The sequence below is a fragment of the Humulus lupulus genome, chromosome 6, assembly GCF_963169125.1.
Source record: "Humulus lupulus chromosome 6, drHumLupu1.1, whole genome shotgun sequence".
Classification (NCBI taxonomy): Eukaryota; Viridiplantae; Streptophyta; class Magnoliopsida; order Rosales; family Cannabaceae; genus Humulus; species Humulus lupulus.
This window is the reverse complement of record NC_084798.1, coordinates 26,641,600-26,661,839: the sequence shown is the minus strand read 5'-3', so window position 1 is coordinate 26,661,839 and position 20,240 is coordinate 26,641,600. Positions and strand designations below refer to the sequence as shown.

General features: G+C 34.1%; 1 protein-coding gene across 1 annotated transcript; it reads left to right on the top strand.

The window, feature by feature from the left end:
* Window positions 1–7,293: 7,293 nt before the first annotated feature.
* On the top strand, window positions 7,294–13,617 carry LOC133781947 (disease resistance protein RPV1-like). Its single transcript, XM_062221063.1, has 5 exons — window positions 7,294–8,035; window positions 8,151–9,234; window positions 9,669–9,980; window positions 10,123–11,389; window positions 13,332–13,617. The coding sequence occupies exons 1-4, from the start codon at window positions 7,536–7,538 to the stop codon at window positions 11,386–11,388; spliced, it is 3,162 nt and encodes a 1,053-aa protein (XP_062077047.1). The 5' UTR covers window positions 7,294–7,535; the 3' UTR covers window position 11,389; window positions 13,332–13,617.
* Window positions 13,618–20,240: the final 6,623 nt, after the last annotated feature.

The window sequence follows — 20,240 nt, the reverse complement described above, 5'->3', positions numbered from 1 at the left end:
AGTTTGGCCCCAAGAGTTTCTTCCCGCTTGTTTTGTTCCCTGGTGGGCGCAGCCGGAGGGTTTGTCGGAGCAGGAGGAGTCTCCTTCTCAGCAGGAACCGAAGGATGAGCAGAAGTTTTCCCAGTTGGCACGTCCTTGGAAAGATCTTCTGTTCGACTCTTTTTGGCAGGTCCCTGGCTTGTTTCGCCGTTGTGTCTCCTTGACGACTTTCTCCGGAGCTGAGGAACTTCCTCTTCCTCCTTAGCCTGGTATAGGTCGAAGACGTTGGGAGTGGCCATATCTGCATACAAGTAAACACATGCAAAGGGTAAGATAAAGGCAGATGAAAACTCTTTATCAAACGAAAAAGGAGGTCACAAAGTTAATACCCGAGCTACAACTACTGGTCGCTATACTATTGACTCTATTAGTCACACACTCACTATCTGGCACGAAGAAGTCTGGCCCTAGATTTCGAGTATATGTAGAGTTTCCCTTCCCGTCAAACAAGTGACAGGGAATTGGCAAGCTATTTAAAAGCAAAATAACTTTACCGTTCTCATCAGAGGATTCCCCCAAGTCCACAACCGGCTCTTTGGCCTTTTGTTTCCCCTTGCCTTGGGGAGCAGAAGGCCTTTCTGCGGAAGGATTGCCCGTGGGCTCCCTGATTGTAACCCCCGTCGGCCTCCTTCGGGGAGGGGACGCAGGAGGTTGTTGCCCGGGAACCCCCTCGGCAGTGGCATCGGCTACCACGGGTCCTCTTGTTTCATGGCGAGGAGCCAGGAGGCCAAACAGCCTCAGGTTTTTATCAGTAACCAGGGACTTGACGCTTTTTTCTGCGTCTGTCATCCTGGCCAATGCATTGGACCTCAACACCATGTCTGGTGTTGGGGTCGAACGTAACCATGGGCCTGAAAGACAAAGTATACTTTAAGAAAGATGAAGGAAATTTCGATGATTGAATAGTATAGACCAGTAAAATAGCACTTACCTCCTCGAGCGAAGGCCAGGTTATTGCTGGTCAGGTCCGGCGTAAGGAAGTACTCCTCGCTGTACTGCCCTACGTTGGATATGTGCGTGGTGTCAGTCAGGAAGGTCCGGTTGGTTTCCTGGTGACAAAGATGGAAGAAGCCCGTCCCATACTGTTGCGGGTTGGACTTAAGGTCAAAGAGATAATTGACCTCATGGGGGGGTAGGCTCTGGCCAATTTTTAAGTTTGTACAGGATATAGAGTGCGGCCAACATTCTATATCTATTTGGAGTAATCTGGAAGGGGGCGACATGGAAATAATCGGCCACCCCCTGATAAAAAGGATGTAGAGGGAGGCTAGCCCCCGCCTCTATGTGATACCGAGACCAAGCACTGTATACACCTCTGGGGAGCCCTTTGGTCTGCAGAAGGAATTTTGAGGTTGACCCCTGTGAGAGGATACTTCCTGAGATAGTTGGCAAGCATCCTGGGAGTCACGAGGCTAGTCGGGGAAAAATACCACTTGACATCAGGAAGATTCTGATGGCGAGGGCGGGCTCTAGTTTGGATGTTAGGGTCAGGAGCAGGATTGTTTCGGCCACTGGTCGAAGGAACCCTAGCCTGTGAATCAGGCTGGGCAGGATGGTTTGGACTATCGTCGGATTCAGGTCTTTTCTTACCTACAGATTTGGAATGAGCCATTTGAGGAGGAGAAGGACGAGGTCTGGACGAGGATCGAGAAAAAGGAATCTCGTGGATTTGGTCAGTCGGTTGTTCTTCGCCTTCGAGCAGCTGGGCAAGAAGATCGTCGTCGATGGGCCGTTCACCTCCCCACAAATCTGGCATCAAGGTCTGCAAACAGAAGAATGGGGAGGTGAGGATAGAGAATTTTTAAAGGCATTTTTAGAATAACGCTGATCGAGTATAAAAGTCGAGCTTTTATACAACAGCATTCTAACAAAAAGCTAAATCTTTCCACACGAACAGTTTGAGAAACGGATCAAAGGGTGAAAGTAAAAAGTTTTTCAAAAAAGCTTTTTCAACTCCCCTTAGGGCGGGAAAAACCTATTTTCCAACTAGCCTAAAGATCGAATTTTTACTTCAATTTTACGTCCTAAAAGTATGATCCCAACTATTAAACTAACTCATAACCTTTTTCGCCTACAAGACATTCTACTCACAAGCATCTCAAACCAGAAGCAGATGAACTCAAACAGTCAACACACAGAAGCATGCATTATGAAAATTTGAAGCATAAGGATTCAAAAACTTACCAAAAAGATGGTCGTGGGGATTGGTAAAGAGTCTTCAGAAATCAAGGAACTCTCGGGCTGAGTCTTGAAAACGCAGAAGAACGGTCTCCGGGAGAAGATTGAAGCTCTGGTTTTTAGGGTTTCTTGAAAAGGCAATGGCGTGCGTAAAAAGAAAAAGGGAAGTTTGGAGATGTTATATAAGTTTGTCTGTGGCATAAAAAAGATGTAATCATCAGTTTCCCTTTTTCGAAGTATGGGGAAGCGGAATAGTCGTTGAATTATTACTGGGGAACCGAAAAGTCATGATTAGACAGGAGTAGGTTGCTTTTTCCAAGAACACACAAAGGGTTCTGACATGTATGGCGGGGTTATCGAAGAGTCATTCGCTCAAAAGTTTATTTATTGCTCGTAATAAATAAACTTGGGGGGCAAATGTTATCCAAAAAATTGGCATTGATGACGTGGCAAGTGATCCCTGGACACGTGGCTGACATCTGGAGGAACTCTGCTAGTGTATCGACCAGAAGGTACATTATTAGCAGGAGGCGGCCCAGTCTTTCCTGCGACCAGTCTGGTCGATGGTTCTGCACACAGCATCGTGTTCCCATAAAGATCTTTGTAAATCCCGAAATGAACTCACGCAATCTCCTGAGTATCCAATTATTCAGGAGAGAATATCTGTAACAATCTCGTGTAATCCCCCTTGAGCCTATAAATAGAAAAATATAGCTCAAGGAAGGGACTTTTGGGCTTGTGAATCATTTGAGACTAGAGTAATTCTCCTTGGAATATTGTATTGTTCTTCAGAGGTTAGTGAAACTCATTGAACCCTTGTTCTTTGATCACTCCTTTGATTCTTATATCAATAACAATCTAAGTGGACGTAGGTCATTACCAGATCCTGGGGCCGAACTACTATAAAATATTGTGTTCTTATTATTTTTGTCATTACATTCTTTTCAACTCAGTCATTCACATCAAGCATATTCTGACTCCGTGTCAGTTGACCAAATTCTGGGTCAACAGCACCGATTAAACTACAAAAACTAGAATTAAAAGAAAAATTCTAAAATTTTCTTCTGTCCTTCAACCTGTTCGTCTTCTCAAAAGGAGTCGAATTCTGCTTTAAGATTGTTAGAAATAATATAGTGGAGAAGAACAAAATATATATTAATATATTTAATTGAAGAACAGAAATGAAAAACAATACAATAGAAAGAATAAACCAAAGCCGAGGCATGCGAAACACGCTTTCCTTAAAGCAGATTTGCCCCCTCTTCCTGAACGATGCTAGAGAATTCGTGAGCAACCACTTCCCAGGATACAACAGCTATCAAGCAGGACGAATGCACCAATGCGTCTGCTTAGGCGAACTCGAAACAAGCATTCCCTCTATCACTAAAAAATACTACAGAGACTAAAGAGAGAAAAAGACTAAGTGTGTGATATTCTGTATCAGTGTGCCTAGAATGAAAGGAGAAGCCTCTTTTTATAGGCATCATGGAGAGTTGAAAATGTGTGAATCAAATGCATTAATGCCCAAATATCCAACAAATCTGGTATCTTAATATCTGAAAATCAATCAGAATTAAATACCCATATACTGGTAATATCAGCAATTACCCAAAGTGATTTTCTGATAATCAATCAGAATTATTCACACAATATTCTGATATCTTAATTTTGACCAAAGTGACTTGCCAAAATCAATCAGAATAAATCACATAATATTTATATAATATCATCTTTAATCAATGTGATTTGCTGAATCATTTCCATTTTAGACATCAATTTCTCATTCATTCAATTTTTTCCAACAGGTTGAACATTGCTCTTAAACAAACAATATATAGTGAAATCGAGAAAGCTTGTTCTTCTCAGTTCTCATGATCAGGAACACATCTACTATTAGCCTTGAAGCTCCCTATATCACATTATCAGGGCATATTTTTTACTAGGTAAAAGGCTCATTCTACTACTCCTTGTCATATTGTTTGACCATTTGAATATTATTCTGCTTTTATGGCCGCGGGCTGCTTGTCCACTCTTGTTTTCTTTTTTAATTTTGTTGTAAAGTAATTTTAAATGTGTCCCTTCCTATATGTGGCATTGGCTATTGTATGCACATTTTTCATTAAAATATAATGCAGGGAACTAAACTTGAAAGTTTAGATCCAAAAAGATGCTTCAGTGAGTTTGATTTTGCTGGTATTTCCTATTGTTCAATTTCTATACATCTTTCTCATATTTGATTTTAGAATTTTTTTTCTTATTCTTATTCTCAGCTGTGAATCCTAATGTGACCTCAGCTGTGAATATGAATATAAAAAGAAAAGAAAAGTAAAATTACATTGTGTTTTTTTTATAATTCGATAGCGAGTCCTGATAGGCATTTTTTAACAGATATATACATTTTGATTATTTCAAATTTGAAGTCATCCTGCTAGAGTAAATAATTGTAGTAGTATATGCGTGTGTGTGTATATATATATATATATATATATGCATATTTCCTCATTGAGAAGTCAATGCAATAAGGACAGATAAAAATAATGGCAGTCGTTGTTCTAGTCTCTGGCGGGGAAACAACCAAATATATAAGGACCAATAATTGAATGACACTAGATCAAATTATTAGAGTAAACTATCAATTGACTAGATGAATTATATTAAGGGTAACGAAGTGTACACCTAAAATATACAGTAAAGCATTACACAATCATTGCTCATTGCCTTAATTGATTTAAGCTGTGTTGCTTCTTCACCATCCACAAACTTTCCCAGAAATTGTCACACAAGATTACCAAGCTTGGAAGATACGTAGTACTTACGCTTCATTCAACATCCTTTTAAAGTTAAGGTGCGTAGTCCACATTTGCATTACTTTATCATTTATGAACTATCAAATTATTAAGGTACGTGGGCTGACAAAATATATTTTTATGCTTAACGAGGGATAGTAAGTAAAAAAATGCTAGGCCTTCTAATCATTTCAAAAACATGCAAAATCTTTTGACAATATCTAAAATATTTTTCTCATAATTTTTCTCATCCACTTCATCTTTTCTATTCCTCTACCCATTTATCTCAACTCCCTCTCTAGAAAAAAAATCCACGGGAAGGTAAAATATAAGAAAACTCAATGTAATGGCAAGTATTTCTCACTTAGGACACTACAATACTGCATTTCGAATAAATCTCGACATGATTTTTGGATTTTTTTTGGGATTTTTTTAGATCTGAAATTTTGAAATCTGCAGAAAATCGACGTGGTTTAATGGTGCTCGACTCGAGGTCAATGGGGCCTTCAAAATCAAGATTTTCATGAAAAAATCGATGTTGCTCGATGGTGCTCCGATGCGATTCTTGCAAGAGAAGTAATTTTTCACTTGGGTGTCCGTTTGTGGTGATTTGTTATTATTTTGGGAATTTTTTTCAAGATCTACATGTTTGAGATGTTTATATACACATTTGGGAAATGTAAATCTTGAAAAAAATGCAAAACATACCTCATGTTCATGATATGTTTTGGTATGTTTTCAAGTTTAAACTTTAAAAATGTGTATGTGAATATCTCAAACGTGTAGATCTAAAAAAAATACCCAAAATAAAAAAAAAATTACCCAAAACGGACACTCAAGTGAAAAATTATATCTCTTACAAGAATTGCATCAAACCACCATCGAGCAACCATGGAACAACCATCGAGCAACGTTGATTTTTTCATGAAAATCTTGATTTTGAAGGCTTCGTTGAGCTGGCATCGAGCAAAGTCAATTTTCTACAGATTTCAGAGTTTCAGATCTGAAAAATAACTCAAAAATCATGCTTAACTTGATGGTGTTCGATGCCAACTTGATGAGGCTTTCAAAATCAAGATTTTCATGAAAAAATCGGCGTTGCTCGATGGTGGACCGATACAATTCTTGTAAGAGACATAAATTTTCACTCGAGTGTCCGTTTTTGGTGTTTTTTTTTATTTTGGGTATTTTTTTGAGATCTACACATTTGAGATATTCACATACACATTTTCAAACTTTAGAACTTGAAAACATACCTTGAACATGAGGTATGTTTTGCATTTTTCATTTTTTTTTCAAGATTTACATTTCCAAAATGTGTGTATATACACATCTCAAATGTGTAGATCTTGAAAAAAAATACCCAAAATAAAAAAAATCACCCAAAATGGACACCCGAGTGAAAAATTACTTCTCTTGCAATAATTGAATCGGAGGACCATCAAGCAACATCAATTTTTTCATGAAAATCTTGATTTTGAAAGCCCCATCGAGCATCATTGAACCACGTCAATTTTCTGCAGATTTTAAACTTTCAGATCTAAAAAAAATCGCAAAAAATATCCAAAAGTAATGTCTAGATATGTTCGAAATACAATATTTTAATGTCCTAAGTGATGAATAATTGTCATTACATTGAGTTTTCTTATATTTTACTTTAGCCATGGATTTATTTTTTCTAGAAAGAGAGTTGAGAGGAATGGGTTGAGAAAGAAAAGAGGAAATGGATGGAAAAAAATTATAGAATGAGTATTTTTTGTATTGTCAAAAGATTTGGCATGTTTTTGAAATAATTAGAAAATCTAGCATTTTTTTTTTTACTTACTACCCCTCAATATTCATAAAAACTCAAATTTCCCTATATATATTAATAGCAATAGATAAGTAGAGCGTCAGAATGAAACAATAAAACACCATTTCAAGTGATGAAGTATGAAAACCTATCAAAAGAATTTCAAATTCGATGAAAACTCCTTTTAAATATACTGTATTATCAAATAGTTTTTAGATCTGAATTTTTAAAGTATAGATCTCAAGAATACAAAACATAGAAATATAAAGAAAATCAAACAGAACTAACATCATATATAAGAAAATTTATATAGATTAGATATTTAAAAAATTATAAGACTCATTATTCAAATAAAATTACTTTAAACGAGAATATCACAAAAGGAAAAAATAATAATAGAAAGGAGAAAGGCCGGGATAATAAATAGAGAAGACTCCTTTATATATAGTTAGTAATCATCACTCGTTTTGAGGGGTCCCCGCCAAAAGGAAAAAGAAAAAGAAAAAGCGATGAGGTGGTCCATTATTGTCACTGCTTTTATTGTCCATTCAAATGGTTCAACGTATAACGTACGTTGTTGAATTGGTAACTTCTGCGAAGTCTCATGGGAATTATCAAGCATACAAAATATGTAATGCATACAAAAGTAGCCAAATAATTTGTTGTGATTGCTTTTGTTGGCTTCAAAATTCTTCTCTTCTATTCTCTCTCTCTCTCTCTCTGTTTTCACTAAAGTGAAAATGAATAATCTTGATGATCAGCCACAAACTCCAGCACCCAGCTCTATATCTCTAGGGAAGAGACATGATGTTTTCATTAGATTTAGAGGAGAAGACACTCGCAGTAATTTCACTAGTCATCTCAATAATGCCCTCAAGAAGAATGGAATTGAAACCTACATTGATGATAGACTTGTTAGAGGAGAGGAGATCTCCAAGGCTCTCATGGATGCCATCGACCAATCAAAGTTTTGCGTAATTGTCTTCTCTCGAAATTATGCATCTTCGAGGTGGTGCTTCGATGAGCTGGTGCATATCCACAAATGCATGGATAAGAAGAATCTCATTGCTTTGCCTGTTTTTTACCATGTTGATCCATCTGATGTGCGAAGACAGAAGAGAAGTTATGAGGCTGAATTTCTGAAAAATGAAAATCTTTTTCACGAAGATAAGATAAAAGAATGGAGGGTTGCTCTAACTAATGTAGTTAATCATTCTGGATGGGATACATCTAATACCAGGTTCTCACTTTCTCTTTACGTTTACCACTGATCAATGTCATTTTGAAATGTAGTTCTAGCTAGAAAGTAGTCTCTTATATTGTTTTATTAATTAATTTAAATATATCTAATCTAGGAACGATGCTGAGTTAGTTGATGACATTGTCAATTTTATACGAGGGAAACTGAGACCTACCTCTTCAACATATCTTATAGAGCAAGGCTTAGTTGGAATGGAAGAGTCCACTAAAGATCTAAACAAGTTGTCATCCAATGCTCCCATTGTAGGAATTTGTGGCATGGGTGGTTTGGGTAAGACAACCCTTGCTGATGTCATATTCAAACAATCTCACCCTCAATTTGATGGTCATAGTTTTCTTCGAAATGTTAGGGAAGAACGACAAAAATATGGATTGGCTTGTTTGAGAAAACGATTGTTTTGTAAACTGTCAAATGAGAAAGATATAGATGAGGATGATTTAGATGCTGTGAAGAAAAAGCTAAATCATAAAAAATTGCTTATAATTCTTGATGATGTGGATGACTTGGAGGATTATGAATCTTTACTTCAAGATAGCCATAACTGGTTAGATTCTAAGAGTAAAGTTATTATTACAAGTAGAAATCTACAAGTACTTCGGAATATTATTGGAGACGATGAGAAGATACATAAATTAAAAATACTAAATGAGAAGGAAGCTCTTGAACTATTCTCTTTGCATGCCTTCAAAACAAAGTCCGTTGAAGAAAGCTACAAAGAGCTTTCAATAAAAGTAGTGAATTATGCTCAAGGTTTTCCACTTGCTCTTAAAGTTTTGGGATCTCACTTATATTTAAAGAGCAAACAAGTATGGCAAAGCGTGTTGAGTAAGATGAAAGTAGATCCCAACCAAACAATTATAAATAAATTAAAAATAAGTTTCAATGGACTGGATGGAAAAGAGAAAAATATATTTCTTGATATAGCATGCTTTTTCCGAGGATATAGTAAAGATTATGTGGCAGAAATATTGGATACTTGTGGTTCTTTTGCAGCTGTTATTGAAGTATTGATTGATAAGTGTTTGATAACTCTGTCTTGGGATCGACTTATTCAAATGCATGATTTGTTGCAAGAAATGGGTTGGTCAATTGCTCGTGGTTCACACTATAATCATTTGGGAGACTATAGTAGACTTTGGATTGCTGAAGATATCTACAACTTGTTGAGAACTAATAAAGTAAGACTTAATATATATTATTTAATTATTTTTTGCACATTTATTTAAATATAAAAGTTTATATTTATACTTCTTTTTATGTGGAAATTAACGTATTTATTATATATATTTGTTAAAAACTTAGTTGCGTTTTTTCTTTTTCATTCATAATGTCCTTTTGTTCCTGTATAATGAATAGTGCTTGCTAGCTATGCTGTAATATACCTGAGGATGGCATTCGAAATCGAACAAACTACCATTATAATAATTTAAATGTCAATTCACACTTATAATATATATAAGAGACACTTGACATATATAAAGCACAATTGCTTTCTTTCTAACTGACCCATGTACTATAATTTTGTGATTAATTACTCATTTTATTTTTGTGCTATTTATATTTAGAGCAGAATATATGGATTTTCCTTTTAATTAGACTTTCCAATCATTAGGGTACTGCGACAATTGAAGGAATATTCTCTGTTGATGATGGACAACTGTATGGAAAGAAACTAGAGGGCGTGAACTTGAATCCTTTAGTCTTTATGAATATGCCATATCTGAAATTGCTTAAAATGCCGAACCATTGTGTAAATGGACTTCAGTTTCCTCAAGGTCTTCATGACTATTTTCCAGACGAGCTCAGATACTTGGAATGGTATAAATGCCCTTTGAAATCTTTAGGGTCACATTTCACTCCACATAATCTTGTTTACCTTAAGATGGTGAATAGCCAGCTTGGGAAATTGTGGAATGAATTCCAGGTGCATAAATAAATATATACTTCATTTTTTATGTAAATCTATTGTTTATGTTTAGGTTTGAATATAAATAAAAAATCAATCAAATGGCATGTGTATATATACTGATTAAATTAATCCTTTTCATTTCTTATTCCCTCACTAGGATGTTGGGAACCTCAAGTATGTCATTCTTTCTCACTCAAAGAATTTGACTTGTCTTCCGGATCTTTCTCGAGCAAATCTTCACAAGATATGCTTACAAGATTGTACAAATTTAGTTGAACTTCCTCCTTTAAGGTTTCACAATGTTCTTGACTATGGAGAAAAAGAATGGGAAGCAATAAACCGTTATAAGAATTTCATATTATCTTTAATATATGATGATGATGATGATGATGATGGTTTTGGTGGATATTATGAATATTCTGATGGTGATGATGATAGTTTTGGTGGATATTATGAATATTCTGATGGTGATGATAATAGTTTTGGTGAAGATTTAGATGATGATTATGGTGGTGGATATCTTGATGATGATGACGATGATGATGATGGTTTAGGTGGATATTATGAAGATTTTGATGGTGACGATGATGATGATAGTTTTGGTGGATATTATGAAAGTTTTGATGATGATTGTGAAACCTTTGAGTGGTTTAATACCAGAACTGATCTTTCTGAGATGTCTAATAATGATGAGGACTATGATTGCTTGGTAAATCTCAGACAATGTTCTAAGCTCAAAACTCTCTCAGAGATGTCTGGTAATATAAAGTTCATATGTTTGCGTTCAACTGCAATTGAAGAATTGCACTCTTCAATTGTCTTTCTCAACAATCTTCTTGTGCTTGATCTCAGAGATTGTAAATATCTTAAAAGTCTTCCAAAAGATATTTCTAAATTGGAGTCATTGGAATATCTAGACATGGGTGAATGTGCATTGATTGACAAGTTTCCAGAGCTTCCAAAGAATTTAAAAGGATTAGATTTGAGTGGAACATCAATTCGAAAAGTTGACTCATCATCCTTTGAGTGTTTACCTTGTCTAAATATTTTATACATGAAAGATTGCACTAATCTTGAAAGCCTCCCAACTAGCATTTGGAAGTTGAAGTCTCTTTTCGGGCTGTCTTTTGAACATTGCTCACAGTTGAAAAGATTTCCAAAAATCTTGAACACTGTGAAGAAGCTAAAGGAGCTTAATTTGATCGGAACTGGAATTAGAGAGGCACCGTCACCAATAGAGAATCTTATTGCATTGAAAAAGTTAAACTTAAGCAAGTGCAAAAGGCTCGAGTTTATTTCAACTGGCATTTGTCGACTGAAGTTTCTTAGCGAACTGAATCTCTCTAATTGCCCACGATTAAGAGTCCATGAACAAATTTTGGAGTTTACGAAGAATCTTTCTAAATTTGAACACAAGGATTAAGGTACCATCATCAATAAATAATCTCTTTTTTTTTGTTTTTGCTAATATACAAATTTAATTAAACTTGGGAAAATTGTAAGTTGATTTCTCTTATGATAACTCTCTTATGAAAATTGCTCTCAATTGAAAAGCTTTCCCGAAAACTTGGAGTCAATTTATATATAAATATATATATATATATATGTAGAATCTAAAAAGAAATTTTCTATGTGTGAGGTATAATTAGTGTTTTATATGCTTATTTAGTTTTGAAATTTTCTACGTGTCGTTTGTTTTGGATTTTGGAGGAACTTTGTTCTAATGCCCAAATCGGAGATATAATCGTTTTTCTGATTTCATTTTCTTAAGCTTTTGGAATTTCATTGATTTCTCTGTTTATTTTTAATTGGTAGTTTTATGAGGCTGGTTTGGTCTTAGTTTGTCTCTTGTTTTGTTGGTAAATTTGATGTGCATTATTATTGGATAATTAAGCTATATAACCTTAAAAAATTTCTATTACCTTTGTAACCTCTATTTTTCAAATTTTAGCTACACTAACCTCCTCCTTTAATGAAACTTTAGTATTCCAATAATGCCCCTTTTATTTTTAATTAAAAGAAGAAAAAAAAAAATCAAATGTTCCAAAAAAATAATCTGAAAAAAAACAGGGTTCATCCTTTTCTTCTCCATCCACCATTTGTTCTTCAAAATCTCTCCAAATCTATAGAAGGATTATGTTGTGACACACTTACATATATCTATTTCAGTGACATAGTTAGAAAAAAGCAATTACATTAAGGTAAAGTAAGTGAAAAACCCTAACTTTTTAATTTTTTATTTGAATGTGAAAATAAAGGAAGTTGTATTTTATTGGCTTAGATGTTTGTTTTTTCATGTAAATGTGATAAAAAAAAACAACAATATAAGTACATTGTTAGCCATATTATAACCATTTTATGGTTTTTGAGTTGAAAATGACGATTTTTCGAAGTAAAACTCATGAAGAAGATGATACGCAGATCTTGACTGTGTACAGTTGAGCTCGACTGTGCACAGTTGAGAGCACTCACGAAGAAGATGATACGTAGATCTCGACTGTGTACAGTTGAGCTCGCCTGTGCACAATTGAGAGCTCAACTGTGCATAGTCGATAACTTATTAGTTTCTGCAGCAAGACGATTGAAGCTATATCACTACAGGAAAACTGGTTAATAGAGACAACATAATAGGGACAATAGTAAAAATTGTTGAACACCACAACACGTGAAAACGTAATTACTTTATTAATTACAAAAGTAATTACACCAAGACTTGAATACAATATTTTATCACAACACACTCTAAACACTTACACACTTTGTTTTAGAGCACCCACTTATATAGGACTCACTTTTGGGACACTCACTTTGCTACTACCTTGGACACACATTACATTTGTATTTATAGGTTACAAAGAAAACATCCAAATCTTTATAGAATTTTTTAACTTTATAATTTATTAACTTCTTTCTACATTTTTCTAAATGATTCTAGAACTCTATATATTGTCTAATTAGTTCTAAGTTTCTTCAAGAACTTTCTAGAATGTTCTATGTTCTTTCTAGTATATTTTAGAATATTCTAAAATTCTAGAGCATTCTAGATACGGTAATGACTTTTAACAAAAATTGAATCAAACTTAAATATTCATGTATTTTTTCACAGGATAGGCCAAAAATGCACAAACATTACATGTTAAACTTTGTTGCCAATAATAGATCAGAGGATTTAAGTTAGACTAGATATGATATGTATTGATTGTTAAACCTTAGATTTTGATTTTATACGGCTGAAAATTCGATGCAAATCAAATGCCAAGTTTGAATATTTCATCAACTGTTAATGTCCATGATGATATATAGCAAGTTTACTTTGGATTATTATGATTCATTAATAATGTTAATCTTACTATTTTCCTGCTGCAGACATATTAACAGAGAAAAACCTGAACTTCTCTGGAGATTGAAGCTTAAACTTTGGTGAAACTTTCTTATTCTTATTATTATTTGATTAAGATTTGACTGCATCATATCATATCTTGAAAGAATGTAAATTGTATTTATTTTGTAAGAGGCAGAGTGGCATATATCTCTTAATTGGCTGTCCTGGTTTCACTTCCATTGCATTTGGGAAATATAATGGCATGTTGAAACTGTCGAGACATTTTTGCTTTCAATTATATTTTGAAATAGTGGTCAAGTATACATATTTAATTATATTTCATACAATATATGTAAGTTTAGACATGTATCCAAGTTTATATTAGAGTTAGTGGATGATGGTAACATTATCAACTTAAATACAAGTATATCATGGCAAGACCTTAGAGAAAAGCCCACAACAGCACAAATTAATTAAATATAGGGTATTTTTTAAAAATATGGCTTTTATACCGTAAATGTACAAAAATATAGGAGTTATACTTTTCTTAATTTGTACGGGAAATTTATTAAAGAAAAAATTAAAGTATAGGAAACACAATTAGTAGCTAACTAAAATATAGAAATGTCATATTTTTTTTATTATAGTTATTTTTTTTTTAAGGTAATTTTTTTTATTTTTTTTCCATCATTTTTTTATTATTATTAATTTTTTTTCTGTACTTGTTTTTTCTTCCATTTTTTCCTTTTTCTTTTTTTTTTTCTATCAAATTTTTCCTTCATCTTTTTTTCTTTCCATTTTTTCATTCTTCTTATTCTTTTTTTCATTTTTATTCATTTATTTATTTTTCTCTTTCATTTGTATTGTTTTGTTTTATTTTTTCAATTTTTTTTCATTTTATTTTTTCTTCATTTTTGTATTTATTATTTTCTCCTTCTATTTTTTTTTCTTTTTTCACACATATGAGCTTTTTTTTCTTCTTCCATTTTTTTTCATTTTCTTCTACCAATTTTTTCATTCATATTTTTCTTTTCTTTTCATTTTTCCATTATTTTTCTTCTTCGTCTTTTCATTCTTATTTATTCATCTATTTTTTTTCATTCATCATTTCTTTTGTTTTTTTTTTCATATATTTTTTTTCATTTTTGTACTTATTCTTTTCTCATTCTATTTCTTTTTTTTTCAAACATATATTTTAACATTACATAATTATTCTACTATTTTTTTATTTATTATCTTTTATTATTGTAATTTTTTTTATAGTTTTTTCCACTATATGTAAAAAAAATTCAAATCATTTTTTTCAGCATTTTCTTTTTACTGTAACACTTATAGGAATACCAAAAGTTGGAAAGAAAACTAATAAAAATATGAAAATGTGAATGGGTAACTGGTTACCTTCACATTCTTTGTGTGTATATTTCTGAGGGTAACTGGTTACTTTCACGTTCTGGTGTGTGTATATTTATGGTTTCTTTATGGTAACTAGTTACTTATGTTACTAAAATCATAGTTACTTCTTCTTCCTTTTTTAATGAAGTGTTCTTCCATTTTTTCCTTCAAATTTGATGTTTATTTTCATATTTAATATAAGTAACTCGTCACCCCTCTTAGGTAACTGGTTACCTCTCTTATGGTAGAAAGTTACTCATCTCAGGATAACTGGTTACCCCTCCTGGTGCATGTTATTTAACCTAGCTCTAAGATTTTTTTTAAGATCAATCAAGTAACTGGTTACCCTACCCAGGATTTGAAAAAAAAATGTACAATCTTAAAAAAACACGTTTATAATAAATAAATAATAATTTTAAAAACAATTCATATTACAAAAAAAAAAAATTTGCAAAACAACCAAAGAAAAATTTAATATAAAATTAGTAATATAAAAATAATTTAAAAAAAACAAATAACCTAAAAAAATAATAATCAAATTACAAACACACCCTTCCAAATTTGATTAAGAGTAAAACTATGGCATAAACCAACTTTTATATAAAAATATGGGAAAATAAACCCATAAAAGTGAAAATTCTTAAAAAAAGTCATATATTAACTTTTTTTGAAAAAAAGCCATATTTTTGCATACTCTATTAAAAATCTCATATAAAATGTAATTTCCTCTTAAATATACAATACGAGGAAAGACCTTAGAAAAAGTTGCACCATGTAATTTTACAACATTCACTTCTCCCAAAGACTTTTAACTTTTATAGTTTAATGACTTAGAACAGTTTGTTTAGAAAGCTTTTTTCATAACTATTTCTTGTTTAAAAAACTCATCTCATGGTTTTGTAACCAATGAGAAAATACCTAATAATTGAACATTATGAAATTTCGACACATGATCAACAAAAATGACAATATTTAATATATTTGTAGGAACTTCCTATATATATATATTTATCAATTATATATAAATATAAATTTCAAGGAAGTTTCCCTACATTTTATGAATATAAATATAAATATGAATATATATATATATATTTTTTTTACCGTGATTGAAAATTTTATTTTTAGTGGGGTCCTATTACCTTCATTGATTAAAGTTGAAACGTCTTTTTTCTCTGTCAATAATTGTCGTTCCTTCTTTAATCAATCTTTATCAAAAGTGATGTAAACAATTGTAGTGGTGGGACTTGTCTCTAGAGGAGTCCTATGACCAACTATGCTATAGCCATTTTAATTTATTCCTGTCTGTTATCCCCAAAAATTGGAGTTCGATGACGTGGCAATCAGAAGTGACAAGTGGCAATACATGGTCCGTAAACGACACATTAATAGTCAATAAATGTATTGGCTCTTCGGAGTTGTGATAAAGTGATCTGACCGACCTGGTAGAGTTTCTATCAAACCGATAAGGATTTTTGACTGACCAGTCAGGTGTTTATCCGACCAGTCAGTCATTTTGGCCGACCAGTCATCTGTTTTGGCCGACCAGTCAGTGTGTTTCGCTAGACCAGAAATGTGTTATGATAGATTAGAGATGTGTCATGTTAGACCAGAAGTGTGCTAGAGGTGTGCTTTGCCGACGAGAGGTGTTTGCCTATGTCCTCAATAACAGCTTCAACCCGAATCATTCTCAACTGCCGCATGAATCTCTCAGATATCTCGGAATAATAGCCATATTGTTGTAATATTAGATTTATTTATATTTTATTTATTAAAGTCTATTGGAAGAACAAATGACCCGATAAAAGGGAGATATTTATGTACGATCCATGAGCCTATAAATAAAGGGCTCATGACAGACTGAGAAAACTCTCTCGTTTTGAGATTTTGGGGACTGTTACTTGGGGCATTTTCTGAGAGGTTAGAGAGATAAAGCTTGTAGTCTCTAGAGGGAGAAACTCTATATTTTTCTACTTGCACTTAAGAAACTCAGTTGGCTCAAGTTCATCTGATCTTAAGTGTAGGCTAAATATATCACAACTCCAAGTGGATTAGGCTATTACCAACACATTGGGGCTGAACCACTATAAAAATTGTCTGTGTCGTATTTTTCTCTTTAAGGTTTATTGTCGTTTTGACGTCTACACGTCGTTGGCCAAAAACGCAGTCAACATTTTGATGCTTTCATTGAGAGCTTGAAGAGAAGAAACACACGACTATCGTATCAAGATGGCGCCCAAGAATACTAGTGTGGCATCCACAAAGTCAGGCACGTCAAAAGAGTCTGCTAGATCAGAAGGTCCTGGACCGCAGAACCCAGAGACTGAGCCCAGGGTGTTTCTTGAGGAGACCACTCCAGAAGTTGAACAACTCCAGGAAGCAATAGGCGTTTTCCAAGAGGAGATGATGCAATTCAATGGTCGGCAAGAGTCTTTTGCTGAAGAGATGGCCAAGCAGAGAGCTATGTTAGAGCCAAGCAGAGAGCTGTGTTAGAGCAGCAAATGCGCGATATGGAGGCCAGAAGCGAAGAGCTCAGACAGCGACAGGAGGAAGTCGACCGGAGACATCATGAAGAAGCACTTGCTCTAGAAGCGGCTACCCAATTGGGCAAAGCCAATGCTCAAGCCGCGGAGAAAGAAATAATAATGCTGATCGGAGGACCGCTGATAGAGCCAATTCTCGTGGACCGGAAAGAAGCAGGAGTAACCCCCCTGGTTGGGAAGATGATGGGGTCCGCTCTAGAACTGCATCAACACAGAGGGAGAAATCTAGAACTCCCTCCAGGAGCCAACGATCAGAAACTTCGAGATCAGGAGTTCACCGATCAGGCAGTAAAAGGATTCCACCCAAGCAGGATCAGACAAGGACTCCTCGAGATAAGAGGACTTCACAATTCAAAGATGGGCATGGTGGTGATGAGGCTGATAGTCATCACACCGATCAATCAAAGGAAAAGGAGGGCAATGACCAACAAGGAGGAAAAGACTGCCCGGGACGTACCGAAAAGTCTCCACTACACCCCGGCCAGCAGCGTAGTAGGAGAGAGCAAGTCCCGCGTAGTAAGCCCATTGGAAAATCGAAGAGTATGGTGTTCGATCGGGCAGGATAGCATGTTTCCCGTAAGGATCTAAGGGACGTTATCACCAACAAGAGGAGGACCGTCCCGGTCGAAGGGCAAAATCTGAACCGCCCTGCCAGTCAAGTAGAAATACTTGACGACAGTGCACCAGATGGTAATGCCTGACCAGGCGGTCAAGACCCTGGAACTTCGTCAGTTGCACCAGCCATCCAAGCCCAGCTTGACGTGCTAACAGTTGCAGTGCAAGGTTTGTCCAAACAACCTTCCGGGATAGATGCGATAGACCACCGGAGTGGTAGCCCATTTTGTGCCCGGATTAGAGCAGCTTAGCCACCTGAAAAATATAAAGCATCAGTTCTGCCAGTATATACAGAAAAGGTAGATCCCATCAGACATGTTGGGAAATTTGAGGACCAGATGAAATTGCTCGGAGTAAGTGACGATTATCGGTGTAGAGTTTTCCCGACTACTTTGTTAGATACCGCCCAGGAATGGTATTGGAAGTTTAAGCCGAACTCCATTACCTCTTGGGAAGCATTCAGGAAGGAGTTTTGTAGACAATTCAACACTGCCCGGACTCCACCAGTTTATGCCAACCACTTGGCAGATATCAAACAAGGAAAAGATGAGTCTTTAAAGAATTATATACAGAGATTCATGAGAGAAGCCAATAGAACAACTGCTGTAGGAGACGAGGGGAAGATGGTTGCCATATCCGCTGGGATAACTTATCAAAGCCCTTTGTGGGATAGTATACATAGAAATCCAATTTCAACACTTCAACAATTTCTTGACCGAGCAGACAAGTATATGAAATTGGATGATGCAATCGAAAAAGAGGAGAATGGCATAAACAATCTGGGCGAAACAACTGACCCTCTTAAGAATGATGGAAAGAAACGTGGAAATAATGGGTCTGACCACTGTTGGAAATGTGCCCTTAAAGCATATGTAGTAGACATTTTTTTATGAAATAAATAAATAAATTGAATTTGCTATGCATATATTTTATGGACTATATTATTCTATGATAATATTATGTAAATATCAGGAAAATTCCTAAGTTCATATATGTGATCTCAAACACGTATTAGTACGGGAGGATTGTGTTTGAGATAAATGAACTTGAATAGTTCGCAGTAAAATAAAGTTATGGAATCTTTAGATTAATTACTGCAAGTACGGTCCACTAGTATTATGAATACATGTGATCTAGATCTGGATCACTAGTGTAGTAGGACACTTTAGTGGAGGTGCTTTATATATTAGAGAATATATAGAACTGGACCAGATATGTTTATTAATACTTAGTTAAATACCGTTTCGAAGTATTAATTAAATATATCAACTGATGATCATATACAAATAGATCCTAATTCTGAATTTACTGTGAACTCCTGTTTATGTTATATGAGTTCTTTGATTCACTTGTTAGGGTCTGTCAGAATGATCAAGCTAGAAACTTTTGTTTTGGGAACTCATTAATATAGATGGCTGGGGACATAGTATACAGATATGGAATCTATACCTTCTCGCAAAAGATTTAATGATGGTTCTCTTAAGGGTTCACTTTTGGGACTGAAAGGTTATTGAGCTCAAATTCATAATTTATTATGAATTAACCTTCAATGGTACTTAAGGAAATAAGAGATAATTAAAAGGGTAAAACAGTGATTTTATTCCCGATTAATTATGAACCATTATTAGAGGGTCAAGTTGTATGCAATTATTATATCAATGGACGCTTTATGATTATAAAGTACTCAGTAAATGAAATGTCTATAATTACAAGAGTGCAGTCTCTTATTTATAGTGGAATAATAACGAGATTAATAAATTAAGATTATTTAATTAATAATCTCAAATTTATTGGAAATTGGAATTATAGGTCCATAGGTCCCCATAGCGGCTCTATCAACACTGTTCAAGGTAAGAGTTGATATGAAGGGAAAATAGTTTAAAGACATATTTAAGAAGAAATTTGTTCTTCAGGCCAAATATGCAATTATATGATAATAGTGATAATTAATTAATTACAAATTAGTTGTAGTTAACAAAATTAATTAATATTTAATTATTGTATAATTTTCGAAATTATATTAAATTATTAAATTAATTTCGAAATTTAATTAAATAATTAATTAATTATAATTTTCGAAATTATAATAAATTAAATATTTATTTTCGAAAATTTTGGATTTAATTAATTGGTAGAATTAATTAAATATCTTTATTTGAGTGGGAGATAATAATCTGATAAGTTCAAATTGGATTTGAATTTAAAAGATTAATATTTATTCAAATAATTAATTATATTTGATAATTAATTTGAAATTCAAATTTGAATTAGTTATCAGGTTGTTAGATCTTATCTGACAAAGTAATTTGAATAAATAATTAAATAAAATTTGAAAAACCAATATCCCTAGAAATTAGGAAGCTACACATTCACACACAGTCCATGGACTGTGTGTGGCGTGTA

What these genes read in the sequence shown, in the direction of transcription:
- LOC133781947 (XM_062221063.1), top strand. Translation starts at nt 7,536, where the DNA reads ATGAATAATCTTGATGATCAGCCACAAACTCCAGCACCCAGCTCTATA. An exon ending in TGGGATACATCTAATACCAG is followed by an intron (nt 8,036 to 8,150) that starts GTTCTCACTTTC and finishes TATCTAATCTAG; the next exon opens with GAACGATGCTGAGTTAGTTG. An exon ending in ACTTGTTGAGAACTAATAAA is followed by an intron (nt 9,235 to 9,668) that starts GTAAGACTTAAT and finishes TCCAATCATTAG; the next exon opens with GGTACTGCGACAATTGAAGG.